The sequence below is a fragment of the Polypterus senegalus genome, chromosome 1, assembly GCF_016835505.1.
Source record: "Polypterus senegalus isolate Bchr_013 chromosome 1, ASM1683550v1, whole genome shotgun sequence".
Taxonomy (NCBI): Eukaryota; Metazoa; Chordata; class Cladistia; order Polypteriformes; family Polypteridae; genus Polypterus; species Polypterus senegalus.
Window position 1 is genome coordinate 196781118 of NC_053154.1, and position 20552 is coordinate 196801669.

At 36.9% G+C, this 20552-nt stretch overlaps 1 protein-coding gene across 5 annotated transcripts in view; it reads left to right on the forward strand.

Annotated features, from left to right (window-relative positions):
• Positions 1-1102: 1102 nt before the first annotated feature.
• The window catches only part of LOC120537426 (arf-GAP with coiled-coil, ANK repeat and PH domain-containing protein 2-like), a 177621-nt gene continuing 158171 nt past the window's right edge, over positions 1103-20552 (forward strand). For all 5 annotated transcript variants that reach the window (XM_039766354.1, XM_039766374.1, XM_039766363.1 and 2 more), the window contains exon 1: positions 1103-1396. In XM_039766354.1, coding sequence (XP_039622288.1) covers positions 1344-1396 — 53 coding nt within the window. In that variant the 5' untranslated portion in view covers positions 1103-1343. The remainder of the gene's footprint in view (positions 1397-20552) is intronic.

The window sequence follows — 20552 nt, forward strand, 5'->3', positions numbered from 1 at the left end:
TAATCTCTTCTAATTAAAGATATCATCATCATGCCTAAAGATGTCCATATGTCTCAACTCATCACCATTACCAAAAACAGTAATCTTAAATTGATCATGCTTCACAGTTTTCGCTGTATCATTTCCATTTTTTTTTCTTTATAGTTCAGTTCCATGTTAAATAAACACCTTGCATAATCACCACCACCATGCTTTACTGAAAAGATAAGTGTGTGGAGGAAGGAAACTGTGGTGTGGCACAAAAATAACAAGTTAAGGATAAAGGATGACTTTATAACACAGCTGAAGACAACTGTTTGCAGGTGGTGATGTTACAAGATGCAATACCAGCCTATTGAGAATTTACCTCAGATTTGAAGTCACAAAGCAGCACGGTATCAGACAACAGTTACAATAATGTTATTGAGTAGAATGAAATGATTTATGGGATCAGAGAACAGCTCCATAGCCTTAAGGATTGTAATGCACTTTAGCCTTCCTGAATGTAATGTTTTATACAGAATGAAAAATCGTGGCACATGGAAGCAGTGGTAGCACTAATGCCTTACAATATGGAGACCAGCTTTCACCTCCTGAGTGCTCCATGCATGGAGTTTGCATGTTCTCCCCACTTGTTAGTGCATTTCCTCCCACAGTCCAAATACATGCTAGTTAGGTGGATTAATATTACTGAAAAAATGCCAAATACGTGTTATCACCCTTCCTGGCTCCCTGTCCAAGTATTCTCCATGCCTTGCACTCTAAGATTGCGAGGATTGCCTCCAGCTTCTTATCCCTGGATAAGCTGGTTAAGAAAATGAATGAATGGATGAGAAATAAATATCTGGGACCCTAAGCTTGTACCTTCTTATTAAGTAATGTGTACGCGGTCTTAAAAGAAGAATATTTGAGAGAAAAAGTCCTCTTTATGATAACTAATCTTTCCCTTTAAATACGAATCGCCTCCCTCCCTTTAATTCCCCGCCCGTCGCTGATCCGGGAAGCCAAGAAGCCAGAAAGAACTACGCCTTTCTGTCCAAAACCTCGTGCTCCGATTGGTCATAGCGACTCATTTCCAAATCAAAACTTATTCTCTCATTGGTCAGTACGTCTGGCCGTCAGGTTGTCTCCTTGGTCGAGCATAGGGAAGCAGCTCACGACGCGCACAGCGTTGCGATGACCGGACTCAGTGTTACGATTTTAATTTAATTAGTTGCATTCCATTCTTTTTTATGGACTGACTTTTATTCATTCCAAGCGTACATTTTTAGGAATATAATAGCATTCTTTTTTCCCTCGAGAACGCTTTCGTTCGACGTTCAGCTGTTCTTTTTTTCTTGTGTTTTTTTTAAATAATTAATAAAATGAAGGTGATGGTAGATTTCGAGGAGTGCCTGAAGGACTCCCCCAGATTCAGGTACAGTAACCATGACATATCTCTCCTATTCTTCTATTTTAATGTGTATAGTTCATCAGGAGCGATAATTAAATGGAATTGTGTTTTTCTTTAGTTGCATCCTATTTACATAGTAGGAGTAAATGTAAAGGACGAAAAAGCCGCATTTATTAGACGCCGGTGCCCTGTTCAATAAATATGACTTCAAAATGCTCGATGGTTCACTTGTTTTCGCCGCAAGCACGTGACCACGTGTGAACTGTCCAGAATCTAGCATACCTCGAGAAGTGGTAGGTGCGTTTTCTAAACCGTCAACTTTACGACTCTTTTGGGGCTGACAGCCCCGTAGCAACAAGTACATATTACCATTGGTGTGTGTCAAATTTCGGGAGGTTCTTTGAATTCGCCTTTTTATCTGCCAGTTCCTTCACAATGGCAATAAGGGTGGGGATCGTGGAATATTCAGATGTTGGCATTGGATCATCCTGTTTTTCCCAAATTATGTTCGAAAATTAAGTAATGTTCTGGGGATTCATTTTTCGCTTTCTGTGTGTATAGGAACGAATACAGAACCTGGAACACAAAATTTGTCATATTACTTGGGTCGACTTTTTAACTTTTTCGCAACTTTTAAATGCAGTGATAGGTCAGCAAGTATATTCGGGATGTGACTATCAGCTAAACAATATTCTGAAGAGGCATGTAGTGCTGTTTTGATCCTAGCCTGAGAGACCTGTAATTGAGGGTTGAGCGGGGCAGAATAATGTCATCTTAAAAACTTAATGCTATCACTCGATCCATTAGTATTGTAAACTTATTTTGTCATGGGCAGATTCTGTTCATGTATATGAAATAGGCAAGTCTCCTTTGTTGCCAGTAAGGTGATCTCTAGTTTGCCATAGATCTTGCTTTGTAGTCTTGTTTTTAAACTTGAACCTTGTAACTAATCGGTCAGATGAAACATGTCACAACAAAAGTGATCAGAGCCTGACTGGTAATATTGACTGCTTGAATATTATTTTTATTCAGAGTGTTCTCCCCATTTAAGATATGAACTCTTTATGTAATTTCACTACACAGTATTTGACTGCTGTCTCTGGACATTCTGCCAGACACTGAGAGATGAATGTGTGTTCATTCACTTTGTGAGTAGCTGGCTCATTCACATTGCAAATCTGGCTAAGTATTTCTTAAGAGATTACCACCCACCACACCTTAATTTAGAGAGCAACGCCTGTGCCTCTATGATCTATGTGACCAACTGTAAACTCTAGCCCCCATTTTGCAGAACTTCTGGTTTTATTGGTATTTCAAAATATATGTTGTTCTCCTTGCTTCCTTTTTGTTTCATCTGCAAGTCTGGCAATTATGTTTCGATTATGTTTGGGTGCCTTTCACCAGTCTGGAGACTTAATTTCTTCCTTTTTCTTTGTGCATTCTTTTTTAACTCTATGCCCCTTATTATTTTATACCTAATGCAGTCAATATAACAGATGCTTAAGTGGATATCAAATGTAAAGTATAGGTAAACTTTTAAGAAAGCCTTGCTGCCCCTAAAAATGTCTTTAGTGAGGTAATTATTGCAGTGCTTGTCTAAAATATTTGGCGTTAATTTCTGAATGGGCATATATGTTTTCATATTTTATACTTAAGTCTTCAAAAACATGTTGGTTTTTCTGGCATATTATAAAGAGGTAGGAAGATTCATATAGCTGGACAGTCCACTATTCTTTTGGTGGGGAATATGGTGTGAGCTGCTGTTTAAGCAGGATCAACAGCTTAAGTCTTGAGGCAGGAGTGTCTCTGACCCTGCTGTTAGACCTTGTTGCATTTAAAAAAAACATTGTTGTCAACAAAGTCAGATGGATTTTAAGGTGACCGGTAATTTATAATGCATCTAGACCTTTTAAATTTATTTTACTTTTATATTACTAATTTTCAACTGTACATTAAGAAATTGGACTAACATTGGTGTTTTGAGATTAAACAGTGCTTTTTCACATTCTCAACAGTGTATGAACTTGTTACACCTTTTGGGCGAAAGTAACCATTTTGCAGTGAGTCATAAAGCACTGTAGGCGCAGTATGCAGAAGTGTTTGTTTATGCCTTTAAGGTGCATGGTAACGCACAAGTGTATTTTGCCCTTTTTTTTGGTTATAGTGAAGGCGTGTGATTAAAAAAAAAATCTGATTATCTCGCCTGCATTGCTGCCAGTATGTGCAAGGCTTATAAACTGAGATACCCAGACATTCACATAGAAGCTAGGATTACACATTCAGAAAATAAGTTTTCAATTTGAAAGTGGAGTATTCTCCCATTCACTCATCCATCCACTTTTTGAATTCACCTAAACATCCTTTTTTTTTTTGAGTTACTGTTAGCCCGAAGCCTGTACACTAAAGTCAGGCAAAAACCAGATTGTAATTCTGGCTGGTGCCCCAGTCCATCACTGGGTATGTTCAGATAGAAATCTGTACTCACAATTTCTCTGTCGGCAAGCCTTGCGTACATGTGCTTGGAACATGGGAAGGTACTATAGCAAGGAGAACATATACATTCACAGTAATTAGGTAAAAAAACTGGAGTGTGAGGCAGTTGTTATATACAATTCACTGTGTATTTAGTCAAAGGTCATTATCAGTTTAAAACATTTTTATATATAAAATAAAATAAATCCCTAGAAAGGCAACGTTCCAGATATCTCATTCCCCTTGTTGACAAAGGCAGTATATCCTTTAATTCATGTAAAGGCTAAGGAACACCAGCTGAGCATCCTGGGTAAGAGAAAATCAAATGCATATGTAGCTGGAAAAGGGGGTGGTGGGAGGCTATAGCAGAAACAAAATATTTAGTTGCCCTGCAGGTCCCGGCTGTTCATGAGACTTCATGCAGTTTTTTTTTTTCTTCAAAAGTAGAACAATGGGGATTTGCCACATAATATGCTATTCGCAAAACCAGTGCAGTTACTTTAACAAACTGATATGAGAACAAAAAACTTGAAATATATATCTTTCATGGTAATTGTTTGGTATTCATTTCTAAATAAAATCAACATGGTCTTGCTGTAATGTAATACCAGTAGTCACACTTAAGTCATGGGATCTTTTGTTTCTCATGCATAGAAGATTCTTTTGATTTCTGTCCGATTCCTTAAGACATTGGGAAACATTGTGTATAATACTGCAGGCTAAAACGATCTAGTCATTAAATGTTTTTGCTTGGCAGTCAAGTTCCCATTCCAGAAGTGATTTTTTTTTCATGTGACTGATGTATTTTAAATTAACTGTGTTATCTAGCACAGTGTCATGGGGAGCCACACCTCGAACCTACTCCTAAAGCAATGGGTAGAAGGCAGCAGCCTGCTCTAGGTTAGAAATGCATCTATCTCTGTGATTTCTTTGCCTTGTATTTTCATTACTTTATTCAGTGTCATTGTCAACAAAGTTTTCTTGTCAGACCGTCTGAAAATGTAGACTATGTCTGCAGCAAAGAGAACGTGTATGGATCACTAGTCACTCGCAAGTATTGATTTCTGTTCAAGCACCATGCAGCCCATTTTACTTATTTATTTAAGACTCCATCTTTTGCTATGTACAAAAGTGTACCTCTGACCAAGTCTGAAATGTATACCCTTAAACTTGGGAATTATTTATTAATGATTGGGAATGTTTTATGATATGTAGTAAATTAAATATTGTACTGGTCAATCTGTAAAAACTTCACTGTTCTTTCAAGACTTGGAGTGGGTAGAGAGGAGATTGAAATATGGCACATTCAGAAGAATCATGGATTATTACCTTGTTTTTAGTTTTCAATATAAACAAAGTACTTTGTTACTACTTTCATGACATTTCTCTCTTTCTATCCCAACACATTCATTATCTGATAAAATTTTTACTTTGACAGACTGTTCACATTATTGTTGACAGCTTTTACCCTATGCTGTTTTTAAAGATAATGTGTTAGTGTATATTTATCAAAAAAGGACTAATGCTATTTTTGCCAGCTAATAATCATACTGCTTTTTAATAGGTAAAGAACTGAAGGTTTATTTTAGGTCCCTTTCTTTATAGTAAAGGGTAACTGGTTTAAGAGTTGTCCCATTTACAGTCTTTTTATTTTCCATTTAGAAAAAAATATCACACCACAACAACCTTATAATCAATTTTTCCACAAAAATTATAGCCCACCCCAAACATAAAATTACTATTTCTCATGTGAAAGCCTGTTTAATTATGTTCGTCCTGTCCTTGATTCAAGCTATAATTTAATTACTTAAGAAGCATTAAGTCTTTGAAATTTTAAATTCCTCTCAAGAGACTGCTGGCAGTGTAATTGTGTGAAGTGTATTTTCATGAAACTCACTGGAACCTTTGGTATGAATAAAGTGAAATCTTATCACAGAATATCTGAACACTGATGCCAAAGTATGCCTCCTCTCCATCTAAAGAATACTTTTTTTCTTTTTTGCAGACACATTGCTTCATGATGCAAAATTAGTATGGTGAGCTCATTTGAATGTGATAGCCTTCTCATTCATTATTGTTTTTTATTGTTATTATTATTATTAGCTATTATATACTTTTATATGAGCAGGGAGAGAATTTGAAGTGCCTTAGAAATGAACTCTGTCGATGACACTATTTTAAATAAAGTCTTAAATGGCCACTCGGATAATAAATCATAATATTAATACATTTTATTTATTAGGCGCCTTTTTAAACACTCAAGGTCACCTTACAAAGAATTAAACAACAATAAAATATAAGTAGGAACTGATAAAAATAAAATCAACAGCAATACAGCAAGAAAGAAGTAACGCATTTAAAACAAATTCTTTGACAAATAATAAAGTCGTGTTTGATATGCAAATTTGAAGAGGTGTGTTTTAAGAATAGTTTTAAATTTTGTTATTGAATCTAGTTGGAGGATATGAGCAGGGACAGAATTCCAAATTTGTGGAGCACAGTAAGAGAAAGCTCTTGCACATACACACACAGGATTGGTTTATATGTCCTAGTGATGCAGTAGACTTTCATAACTTTGGTATTGTTGTGTATCTTTGTTTTTTTAACAGATGAGCATTAAAAATAGATGGCTCTCCACACCTTTTAAGCAGTGATGTTCTGCATGTGTTTATGAAGCTTTATCAGTCCCAGTCTCGAGCCAGGATCTGCTTTAAGTTCTTTAAGACATCTTGTTTTTTCTATCATAATGGTAGTTGCAATGGATGTGTTAAACTAAACTGGCACTGAAACAGTCTTTTGGATTAAGCCTCTCTCTTGTATTGTAGCGCTGCTTGCTTTAGTTTGTTATAGTGATGCCTGTAGAGTGAAAGGAGTAAAATAAAGTATCAGTTTAATCAGTTTTCTCAGAACTTGAAAAAGGAGGCTGGATGGAAGAGAGACATTTTACATTTTTGGCACCAGATGAGAGTGTGACACTGTTAGGGGTGTGTTTTTAGGTGTGGTTAAATAGGGGAAGTTTTTACCCAAGAATCCCAAGACAATGATTTTGAAACTTTGTATGTACGCACTCTCCACAAAACAGGGATTGTGTTCCTCTTTCCATTGTGAAAAGAGAAGGCAAGAGATATAAAGGCAAATTACACAGGCTGCTGTAGTAAAGAGGTGTGTTTTGCACCTTCTAAGGAAACTAATAAAGCTACTGTAAAACAATGATGATCATAGTTCCCTTTTCTATAACTGGAAAACCACAGTTGCTACATGCAGTGACACACATTACCTGATGCTCATTTAATAGTTTACTTGCTATTCTGTTGCATTAAAATAAAATTATGTTGTAATTTTCAAGTGTCCTTCGTCATTTTAGTACAGGAAGAAATATGGATTAATTGTAATAGAAGGCGAGTATGATCTATTTATCTAGATTAGCAGTCCAAGTGTATCTTCAGACTTGCACAGGTGAGTTTCTCTTTCCAGACTATTCTCATTTTGCAGCATTTTAATAGTTTGTTACATTGAAGAACTCATGTTTTCGGCCCAGAAGTCTGAAGTCTTATCTGCACTGTACAAGTGCAGTCCGAGCAAATGACAATATGCTAATTATAGCTTTTTAATCATTCTTGGTTTTATTTAGTAATTTACAGATTACAGCACATTATGAAAATAAACTTTCTTTTTGCACATCAGATTATAGTACAAGATAAAATGGACATTTCATTGTAGGTTCATTATTTGCACAGTATGACAAGCGCTTTGCTGAATAATATATCAAAAAATTAAGTAAATGTCAAAACTCATGTTAACCTTAAAATTAATTCAAGATTCTAAAACACCTTAATCTATTTTAGGGTTACAGAGTAACAGAGCCTAGCCCAACAGTATTTCGCACAAGACAGTTAACGACCCTTGAGAAGGCATTAGTCCATTGTAGGTTCCACTCGCACGCATATCCACCCACATTTATAAAGGGCTAGTTACCCAGAATCTTGCATGTTAGATTTTGTGGCTGGAAAACCCAGAGTACCTATTCCTGCAGGACAGCCTACATAGATGTGGGGAGGTCATGAAAACTTCACCTGAATAATTGCTTGTTGTGTGTGGGATTTAAAGCCAGCATGTTGGATCCATGAGTTGACAGTATTACCTATCTTACTATTGTGCCACCCTGTTCATGATTAAATGTTTATGTTTTGTAGTAAGTTTTACTAAAGAGAAGGGCTCCAATTACAGTTTGAATATTATGACTTAAAAGAATTTTGCTGACTTCCGGAAAGGTGTGGTAGTAGAATTTTTGTATATATATTTGTATAATGAGGGTGATGTTATCAAAATATATCTGATCACCATAGCAGTCCAACCTGAATTTACATTTTTTTTTCAACACAGTTGCATACTTGTTTTGGTGTTACTGTATATTTCAAACTTTGTATTATGTAAATGGTTTGACTTGTCGTGCTAAAAGTAGCTAGCACCTATGATGAAGGATGCAAAGACATGTAAGCTGGGAGAATGTATGCACAATGAAGTTAGTCTTGTCCATTTTTACATTCTCCTTCATTCATACCCACAGGTCTTTTTTGTTTGATAAATCAAGTTAATGAGTTGGTTGTCTCCAGCCTACTTTGACCCGTATTAATCCAGACAAAGTATTTTCAAGCTATGCAGAGTAATAGTGTGATTTGTGAAAAGGTGGATTGTAGTTCTGGTGTTGGCATGTACAGTAGATTGATGCTGTGATCTTTGACTTTATAATTTTTTGCAAAAACAGAGCAGTTCAGCATAGTCAGGTTTACTTTTTGGATTTGCCAAAGATTTAGGACTACATTAAGGGGCAATGGTTAATGTTGTTGCCCTCTGGATCCATTGCACTGAACTTGAATGTTGTACCCAGTTGTTCATTGTGTGGATTTTCTATGCTATCCACATCACGGCTGTCATTGTACCAAAATCAGGGCTTGAATACTCACTCAAAATTAGTGACTATTTGAATATATCTGAACTAGGTTAAAAGTTCTAAGTCCTACTACAAGTATGTTTGTATTTAACTTGCATTTGTGTGCCTCATTATTATTATTTTTGCCTTTTTGCTTGCAATGTGACAAATGGCAGCACTTATGACTTGTGCACTGAAGCTTCTCCACAAAAATAATTTTCTGTATGTGGAAAGTGACATCATCAAAGAGAAAAGTGTAACTGAGACACTTCACATGCCTGTAAGGCATATATGGAACCCATACTAAATCGCTTCTGATTACTTAAACACATTAAATGCACTTGTCATTTTGGTCAGTGCACCCTGTCCCCACCTCCAGTCCTAATCTCCACTGTGTGCTTTTCTGCTGGTGCAAAAGACATGAAGTCAGTGCCAATTTATATTTTATATAAATTGTGACACGGTCAATCTATTCGTGTTACACAAAAGGAGTTACTGAAAGTGCCAAATGTTGCATTGTGATAATTTTTAAGTATTTCCTCCTTGTTATATATTTTATTTAGCATTCACTTTCATTAACAGCAAATAAAAAATTCTGCTGCTCAGTAAAAAATGCATAACAAAATTTTAAAGCAAATCACAAGAAGTGTAGGTTATAGTACAGTGTATGACATACCAAAAAAAAGTATATATATATATAGAGTAAAAAAAAAAACTGCTTCTGGAAGGTAGATTAAGTGTGCAGAGCAGCCCAATAACACCATAGGATAATTGTAAACTAAACAGGATTCTTTTCCCCCTATAGAGATTCAGTAAAAATGTAACACTTGCAATTTTAATTTTTCATCTTGCCTTTGTTTAAGGAGTTGTATGTGACGCCAGTAACCTCCAAAACACACGTGTTGTTTGAAGTAACTGTGTGCTTTCCTGAAAATACTGTTTGAACATGGCAATTTTTAAAGCCGTTATAATAATAAAAGGAAAATGTAGAACAGCAGTAGAGCACAGTGATGTTTCTAGTTTACTGGAGAAGGCTTTAGACTGTTTGTTAGTACATCCTTTAACCAAAAAGCAGAGAAGAGTGGAAACATCTGTTTAAACTAACAATTAAAAATTGTAAGAACACTGGAAGTGATGTGCAAAGTACAAACGATCTGCAGCATAACGTGTCTGGAGTAACATGAAGCCAAAATTATTGTGAGTTTTTTTTTAAAAAAAAGATCTTTTGTCTTTTATTCATTTGAATGTCAGTGTTTGCCTTCAAAGGAATTTTTTTTTATATATAGATTTGAATTCTGTTTGAATAATGTTGTTCGTTCTGACAGCCCTAATCCACATGTCTATGTTTTTTTTTTATTTCATCCCCCTAAATACAGGCATGTTAGATTTACTGTTGTTTCTAAATTCTGTGTTGGTGTTTGCATGTGTAGTCCTGCTGTGTCCTGGCATTTTGTCTACTTCTGTTTTCTGCTATGTTCCTGAAGGTGAAAGGCTCTGGCATACTCCGAGCTAGGAAAGGGTTAATGGAGTTTCACAATGTCAACAAATAGTTGAAACTTTTAAAATCTTCTGATCCTTAGATGGTCATCAAGTTGAAATTTATCCTACACATTTCAGTATGGCTTTATATTGAAAAGCTACACAAAATACGTAACTCAAAAATGCAATGTAATTCTTAAAGTAAAAGACAAGCTTCTCAGTCACATACATATGGGTCAACCTATTTGGTATGGGCTTACCAATGATAGGTGAGGCTTGGGTGTTCATTTGTCCACCTGTTTCCTCTTTGAAATATCAAAAATCATGAATGACTTAAATAGAAGACACGAACTGTAAAGATTGACTTCAAGCTCAAAAACAGTATCGAATGGCACACAATACATGGAACAAGAGCAGAAATGTTTATCAGCCCATTGAGCAAAACTGACTTGTCCAGAAAGTCTACAAAAAAGAGCTTGTTGCTAAAGATGCCCTCATTAAGCAGTAATGTGAAGAGAGGATGATAATAATGCAAAAACTAAACAGTGGATTTTCTGTGTATGTATCAGTAATAATCCCTCTTAGGTGTGTGTTCAATTTTAATGAAGAAAATTCATAATAAAAACATGATGCAATAATATGATTATAAATGTGGCCTTCTCTATATAATGTGTAAAAAATACTTGGTTATTTTTAAAGCTACTGTTTGTAATGTACTAAATAATGTAAAGACTATTTGAATTGTTAGCCATTAAACTATGCAACAAAGGAATTGTGGTGCTAATTTGTTTTAAGTCTGTCAGTTCCCTTCTTAAAGGCTATTCTCCCTTTACCTCTGGCATCAGTCCAGCTTTAGCACATGGAGCCTGGTATCTAAAAAATACAGCTATTGTGCATTTCTTTTCCTAGATAATTGTTTAGATTTAATCTGTACTGTTGAATATAAAAAGACTGTGTTAAAGGGTGAATCTCTGTGTTTTGCAGCACCATCCGTTCATGCTACTCCATGTGGTGCAGATCTATTTTTCTTCGTTTTATTTGGCAGGCAGGCTCGGAAAACTGAAAAAGTGTCAGATATACGCAGAGAAAGTGTTGGGAGTTCTCTGAAGGTTCTGGTGAGCTTGCACAGCGAATGTGGCATTGTAAAGTTAGCCATATATCTCTTTTCTCTGTCTCAGAAATTCAGTGTCCTCACTTTTTCTCTCATTCAGATGTACAATTTACAATTTCTTTTCATCATCCAGTCATTATTTGGGTCTTCGTTTCTACCAGTAGTATAAAACATGGCAAAATAAATACAAACATTGTTTATCTCAAAAGTGAACAAAGCTGTAGTAGAATTCTGTCTTTTTATCTGGAATCAGCTTAGAGATATTTGTTTCTTGTGTCCTTTGTTTAGCTTGCTTATGCTGATCACTTAGGACTGAGTACAAAGGTTTAAATAAATAGTAGTGGGCTCAGCTAGAATGGAAAACTGAAACTCACATGACAGTGGCCAGCCTTAAAATCTTAGAAGTATCTTTTATGATTCTGATGTGTGTAATATCTGCATATGCATAAAGCGGTCCAAATAGAAAAGTTTTAGAAGACTTTTTTTTCATTTTCTGTATTCTTGTAGTGCTTTTTTCAAAGCATCCATAAAATTTCTATTTGGAGTCTTTTTCTGGATAGAATGTAGGTGTATGAACTCTCTTTTTGGAGCACTTGGATTCTAGTTGAATTTTTATTTTAGAGGTGACTTATTCTCCCAGCCTTTATTCTAAAATATTATAGTTTTTGTGTGCTCTGTGATAGCTTGCAATCTTACCTAAGAGGTGCTCCTACCTTAATTAATTTAAACAGAGTAAGCCGTGGTATTCCTTGCACCTCAAAATGTAATAGAGCTTTAGGTAATAAATATGAGATAATGGCTGAATAAAGTCATTATTATATGCCAGTCATGATCTTTTTATGCTAGTTTCAACTAAACAGCATTTAGGGAAGCACTGCTTGTTTTCTTTTAGTAGTTGAGGTTTTGTTTACTTCACCTGTGTGTTTTTGTCTGTTTAATTGGTTTACAGTGGAAACTTAGTTTGCGAGTAACTTGGTTTATGAGTGTTTTGCAAGACGAGCTAAAATTTTTAATAAATTTTGACTTGATAAATGAGCGAGATCTTGCAATACGAGTAGTATGGATATGCTTTGTCCGCTGAGCATCATGTGATCACAACTGAGCTGATGGTTCTCTCTCTCTCTCGCGCGAGCACATACGTGTGTATATAGATATATATATATATATATATATATATATATAGATATATACTGCTCAAAAGAATTCACTTTCATTAACAGCAAATAAAAAATTCTGCTGCTCAGTAAAAAATGCATAACAAAATTTTAAAGCAAATCACAAGAAGTGTAGGTTATAGTACAGTGTATGACATACCAAAAAAAAGTATATATATATATAGAGTTTAAAAAAAAAAAAAACTGCTCCTGGAAGGTAGATTAAGTGTGCAGAGCAGCCCAATAACACCATAGGATTATTGTAAACTAAACAGGATTCTTTTCCCCCTATAGAGATTCAGTAAAAATGTAACACTTGCAATTTTAATTTTTCATCTTGCCTTTGTTTAAGGAGTTGTATGTGACGCCAGTAACCTCCAAAACACACGTGTTGTTTGAAGTAACTGTGTGCTTTCCTGAAAATACTGTTTGAACATGGCAATTTTTAAAGCCGTTATAATAATAAAAGGAAAATGTAGAACAGCAGTAGAGCACAGTGATGTTTCTAGTTTACTGGAGAAGGCTTTAGACTGTTTGTTAGTACATCCTTTAACCAAAAAGCAGAGAAGAGTGGAAACATCTGTTTAAACTAACAATTAAAAATTGTAAGAACACTGGAAGTGATGTGCAAAGTACAAATGATCTGCAGCATAACGTGTCTGGAAAATAAAATTTTTATTTGGAGTCTTTTTCTGGATAGAATGTAGGTGTATGAACTCTCTTTTTGGAGCACTTGTATTCTAGTTGAATTTTTATTTTGGAGGTGACTTATTCGCCCAGCCTTTATTCTAAAATATTATAGTTTTTGTGTGCTCTGTGATAGCTTGCAATCTTACCTAAGATCTAAAAGATCTTAGATCTACCTAATTCTCAAAAGAATTAAAGGAACACTTTTTAATCAGAGTATACCATAAAGTCAATGAAACTTATGGGATATTAATCTGGTCAGTTAAGTAGTTGAGGGGGTTGTTAATCAGTTTCAGCTGCTGTGGTGTTAATGAAATTAACAACAGATGCACTAGAGGGGCAACAATGAGATGACCCCCAAAACAGGAATGGTTTAACAGGTGGAGGCCACTGACATTTTTCCCTCCTCATCTTTTCTGACTGTTTCTTCACTAGTTTTGCATTTGGCTACAGTCAGTGTCACTACTGGTAGAATGAGGCGATACCTGGACCCTACAGAGGTTGCACAGGTAGTCCAACTTCTCCAGGATGGCATACAATACGTGTCATTGCCAGAAGGTTTGCTGTGTCTCCCTGCACAGTCTCAAGGGCATGGAGGACATTCTAGGAGACAAGCAGTTACTCTAGGAGAGCTGGAGAGGGTCATAGAAGGTCCATAACCCATCAGCAGGACTAGTATCTGCTCCTTTGGGCAAGGAGGAACAGGATGAGCACTGCCAGAGCCCTACAAAATGACCTCCAGCAGGCCACTGGTGTGAATGTCTCTGACCAAACAACCAGAAAGACTTCATGACGGTGACCCAAGGGCCCCATGTCCTCTAATGGGCCCTGAGCTCACTGCACAGCAGCATGCAGCTCGATTGGCATTCGCCATAGAATACCAGAATTGGCAGATGCACCACTGGTGCCCTGTGCTTTTTACAGATGAGAGCAGGTTCACCCTGAGCACGTGACAGAAGTGAAAGGGTCTGGAGAAGCCATGGAGAACATTATGCTGCCTGTAACATTATTCAGCATGAACAGTTTGGTGGTGGGTTAATGATTGTCTGGGGAGGCATATCCATGGAGGGTCACACAGACCGCTACAGGCTTGACAAAGGCACCTTGTCTGCCATTAGGTATCAGGATGAAATCCTTGGACCCATTGTCAGACCCTATGCTGGTACAGTTGCTCCTGGTGCACGACAATTCCTGGCCTCATGTGGTGAGAGTATGCAGGCAGTTCCTGGAGGATGAAGGAATTGATACCATTGACTGGCCACCACACTTTCCTGACCTAAATCCAATAGAACACCTCTGGGACATTATGTTTTGGTCCATCCAATGCCACCAGGTTGCACCTCAGACTGTCCAGGAGCTCAGTGATGCCCTGGTCCAGATCTGGAAGGAGATCCCCCACAATACCATCTGTCATCTCATTATATCTCTATATATATCTCTCTCTATATATATATATATATATATATCTATCTCTCTATCTATATATATATATATATATATATATCTATCTATATATATATATCTATCTATATCTATATCTATCTATATTTATCTATATCTATATATATCTATATACAGTGATCCCTTGCTGTAACGCGCTTTGACTTTCGCGGTTTTGCTCTATCGTGGATTTTATATGTAAGCATATGTAAATGTATATTGAGGATTTTTCGCTGATTCGCGGATTTCTGGGGACAATGGGTCTTTTAATTTATGGTACATGCTTCCTCAGTTAGAAGCTACCCAATCAGAGCACGTATTACATATTAACTAAAACTCCTCAATGCTATAAGATATGCCTCCTGCGCGGTGCTCGATTGTTTGCTTGTTCTCTGCGCCTGACGGAGGGGGTGTGAGCAGAGGTGCTGTTTGCACAGAAGCTGTTTGCCTAGTGGATACGGACGCTCCTCTAAGAAATGCCGCTTTATCGAAAAGGCCCAAAAGCACACTTATTGATTTTTGATTGTTTGCTTTAATCTCGCTCTCTCTCTCTCTCTCTCTCTGATGTTCTCTGCGCTTGACGGAGGAGATGTGAGCAGAGGGGCTTTTTGCACAGAGGCTGTTTGCTTAGAAGATATGGATGCTCCTGTAAAAAATGCTGAAAGGCTACCTTCGCATTGATCCCTTCATTGCCGCTGCTTTATGCGGTGCTTGCATACTTAAAAGCGCAACAGCCCTATTGATTTTTCATTGTTTACTTTACTCTCTCTCTGACATTCTCCGCTCCTTACGCGCACTTTGAAGAGGAAGATAAGTTTGCATTCTTTTAATTGTGAGAAAGAACTGTCATCTCTGTCTTGTCATGGAGCACAGTTTAATCTTTTGACTAAAGGGTGTTATTTCATGTCTAGAGGGCTCTAATAATGTTAAAAACGTATTTAGAAGGTCGTAAACAGGTTTTCTATGCTCTAACTGCGAAAATATTAGATTTATAAATAAAGAATCCTACTTCGTGGAAATTCATTTATATATATATATATATAGAATCTATCTATCTATGGAAGGATGTCGGTTTCATCAACAATTGGAATCTCTTTTTGGAAAGGCCGCGTCTCTTCAAGCGTAATGGCCTGCATCCGAACAGTTTGGCGCCCGGGTCCTCTCCGAAAACATATCGAAGGTAATTCGTTTTTCTTGACTATCTATCTCTGCTCTTAACCCCTTCGAAATAATACTGTTGTGCCAGGACATGATGAATGTTTAATAGAGTCTTCCGTTAAAGTGCACAACATTAATACTGTAATAAGCAATCTCAATGCACGTAGAAAACCTAGGAAATACGGCATAAACTCCAATAATCTAATTAAAATCACTATTTTAGAGGAACAATGTATTAAAACTATAAAAACAGATCACAGATTAAACAAAAAATACACACAGAGCGGCGCTAATAATAATAATTTAGTTCCTATTCCAAATATCAATAACGCACATAGTACTCATCTCTGCACCTCGAAACATTAAATATGGCACTATTAAATGTTAGAGCTTTAACTAACAAAACGTTTTTATCAACGATCTTATTAGTGAAAAAAATAGATCTTATTGCACTAAATGAAACATGGCTTAGTTCAGACAGCGCGGCAGTTTTAATCGAATCTGCCCTCCGGATTACAGTTTTACTTGTGCAAACCGCCAGGGAAAAAGGGGGGGGCGGATTGGCTAACATTTACTCGAGCCGATTAAAATGTAAAGATGTCAGTTTTGGTAAGTTCAAGTCCTTTGAGTATCTCGCCGTTGTTATTCATGGAGATTCTCAAGTTCTAGTACTATCCGTGTATAGACCTCCTAAATATAACGTCGTTTTTGAGGAATTCTCTGACTTAATGTCAATTTTAATTACTAACTATGACACACTCCTAATAGTTGGCGACTTTAATTTTCATATAGATAATCAGTGTGATCTAAAAGTAAAAGAATTTATGAACCTCCTGGATTCTTTTGATTTGAGACAACTCATAAATCAGCCTACACATAAAGCAGGTCATACGTTAGACTAAAGAACTGAAAGTTGATATAAAACAGATCATTTCTTCTACTTTTTAATATAGAAATAATGATAAAAAACACTCATGAGAAGCGTATTGTTAAAAAACGCTTCTTTGACTCGCAGCAGCTTTAAAACTTACAAACATTTTAAGCAATCAGTCCGTTTATAGTGCCAGCTATAATAGCGAGGACAATGTAAATAGTAAGGTGGAAAGATTTAATTCTAAAGTGAGAGCTGCTGTTGACATAGTTGCACCTGAAAAGACAGTGAAAAAATCTTCTAGCATTGTTATACCATGGAAGACCCAAAGAGTGTCTGATTTAAAGAGAACATGCCGTAGAGCTGAGCGTCAATGGAGGAAGACTAAACTTACTATCCACCATGAAATATTAAAAGTCAAAATAACAGAATACAATAACACTGTCCGTCTTGAGAGATGCTGCTATTTCTCAAGATTATAAATAACAATGCTAGTAATCCCAGAGTCTTATTTTCAACAATTGATCACCTACTAAACCCAGGTAGCTCAAAGGAATGCCTCCTAAGTGCTTCCAGTGAAACCTGTGAGGCTGTCGCTGTATTTTCAATCAAAAATTAATGATATTAGAAATAACATAGTATATCCCCCAACACTAAGGATCCTCCTAAACCCCAGCATCCTGTTATAAACAAATTAAACTCTTTCACTAGGATAGATTTACCTGATTTAAAGAAAATAATCTCTCAATTAAAACCCTCCACCTGCGTCCTTGACCCGATACCAACAAGGTTTTTCAAAGAAGTATCAGGCGTGCTAATTGATAATGTTCTTGACATAGTAAATTCGTCACTAGATACTGGGGTCTTCCCAGACTGTCTTAAGACTGCTGTAGTTAAACCCCTACTTAAGAAACATAATCTTGACCCTCAGCTCTTGAAAATTTTAGACCCATCTCTAACCTGCCTTCTTAAGTAAAGTTCTGGAGAAGGCAGTCATTATGCAGTTAAATGACCACCTAAATAAACATGCTATTCTTGATAAATTTCAGTCGGTTTTAGAACAAATCACAGCACAGAAACTGCACTCGTTAAAGTAGTAAATGACTTGCGGGTAAATGCAGACAGAGGCCATTTATCTGTTCTCATCCTCTTAGATCTGAGTGCTGCATTTGACACCATTGATCACAACATTCTTAGAAATCGCCTTAGTCAATGGGTGGGCCTCTCTGGCAGTGTCTTAAATTGGTTTGAATCCTACCTGACAGGGAGAAAATTTTTGTTAGTTGTGGGAATTACAACTCGAAGACACATGATATCCAATATGGTGTTCCACAAGGCTCTATCCTGGGTCCGCTGTTATTCTCAATCTACATGCTTCCGTTAGGTCAGATTATCTCAGGGCACAACGTGAGCTACCACAGCTATGCTGATGACACACAGCTGTACTTATCAATAGCACCTGATGACCCTGATTCTATTGATTCACTAACACAATGTCTGACTTGTATCTCAGAATGGATGAATAGTAATTTTCTCAAGTTAAATAAAGAAAACTGAAATTTTAGTGATCAGCAATAATGGATACAATGAGGCTATTAGAAATAAACTGGATACATTAGGATTAAAAGTCAAGACGGAGGTAAAAAGCTTAGGGGTGATTGTTGACTGTAATCTGAATTTTAAATCACATATTAATCAGATCATTAGGACAGCATTTTTCACTTAAGAAACATAAGTAAAGTTAGACCTCTTATATCACTGAAAGATGCTGAGAAATTAGTTCACGCGTTTGTTTTCAGTCGACTAGATTACTGTAACGCACTCCTCTCAGGACTACCCAAAAAAGATATAAATCGTTTGCAACTAGTGCAGAATGCAGCTGCTAGAATCCTAACTAGGAAAAGAAAATCAGAACACATTTCTCCAGTTTTAATGTCACTACACTGGTTACCTGTGTCATTCAGAATTGACTTTAAAATTCTGCTTATGGTTTATAAAGCCTTAAATAATCTCGCCCCATCTTATATATCGGAATGTCTGACACCTTATATTCCAAATCGTAACCTCAGATCCTCAAATGAGTGTCTCCTTAGAATTCCAAGAACAAAACTTAAAAGAAGTGGTGAGGCGGCCTTCTGCTGCTATGCACCTAAAATCTGGAATAGCCTGCCAATAGGAATTCGCCAGGCTGATACAGTAGAGCACTTTAAAACACTGCTGAAAACACATTACTTTAACATGGCCTTTTATAACTTCATTTTAATCTTAATTTAACTTAATCCTGATACTCTGTATGTTCAATTCATCATAATAACTATTCATGGTGGCTCTAAAATCGGTACTGACCCCTACTCTCTTTTCTGTTTTCTTTGTGGTGGTGGCCTGCGCCACCTCCACCTACTCAAAGCTTCATGATGCTCCAACAATGATGGACGGATTAAAAGGCAGAAGTCTACGTGACCATCATCATCATCAAGCCCTTCCGTGAGAACCCTAAATCCAAAGAGGACTGTTTCATTTATGTTAGGTAGAATGCCCAGAGGGACTGGGCGGTCTCATGGTCTGGAATCCCTACAGATTTTATTTTTCTCCAGCCGTCTGGAGTTTTTGTTTTTCTGTCCCCTGGCCATTGAACCTTACTCTTATTCGATGTTAATGTTGATTTATTTTGTTTTATAATTGTGTCTTTCATTTTTCTATTCTTTAATATGTAAAGCACTTTGAGCTACTGTTTGTATGAAAATGTGCTATATAAATAAATGTTGTTGTTGTTGTTATAGAGATAGAGATAGATCTATATCTATATATAAATATATATATATATATCTATATATCTATATATATATATATATATATATATATATATATATATATATATATATATATATATATATATATATATATATATATATATATATATATATATATATATATATACTCAGAAAAAAAAAAACGTCCTCTGACTTTCAACTGTTTTACTTTCAGTAAACTTAATGTGTAAATATTTGTATGAACACTAAAAGAGTCAACACCATAAGACTTAAACTAAAAATGTTTCACAATGTGTCCCTGAATGAAGGGAGGCTCAAAATCAACAGTACCAGTCAGTATCTGGTGTGGCCACCAGCTGCTTGAAGTACTGCAGTGCATCTCCTCCTCATGGACTGGACCAGATTTGTCAGTTCTTGCTGTGAGATGTTACCCCACTCTTCCACCAAGGCACCTGCAAGTTTCTGGACATTTCTGGGGGGAATGGCCCTAGCCATTGATCCAAATCGATCCCGCTCCAGGGTACCGGCCTTGGTGTAACGCTCATTCCTTCAACGATAAACACGAATCCGTCCATCACCCCTGGTGAGACAAAACCGTGACTCATCAGTGAAGAGCACTTTTTGCCACACCTGTTTGGCCCAGCGAAAGTGGGTTTGTGCCCAGAGGCGGCGTTGTTGCTGGTGATGTCTGGTAAGGACCTGCCTTACAACAGGCCTACAAGCCCTCAGTCCAGCCTCTCTCAGCCTATTGCGGACAGTCTGAGCACTGATGGAGGGATTGTGTGTTCCTGGTGTGACTCGGGCAGTTGTTGTGGCCATCCTGTACCTGTCACGCAGGTGTGATATTCGGATGTACCGATCCTGTGCAGGTGTTGTTACACGTGGTCTTCCACTGCGAGGATGATCAGCTGTCCTTCCTGTCTCCCTGTAGCGCTGTCTTAGGCGTCTCACAGTGCGGACATGGCAATTTATTTCCCTAGCCACATCAGCAGTCCTCATGCCTCCCTGCAGCATGCCTAATGCACGTTCACGCAGATGAGCAGGGACCCTGGGCATCTTTCTTTGGGTGTTTTTCACAGTCAGTAGACAAGTCTCTTTAGTGTCCTG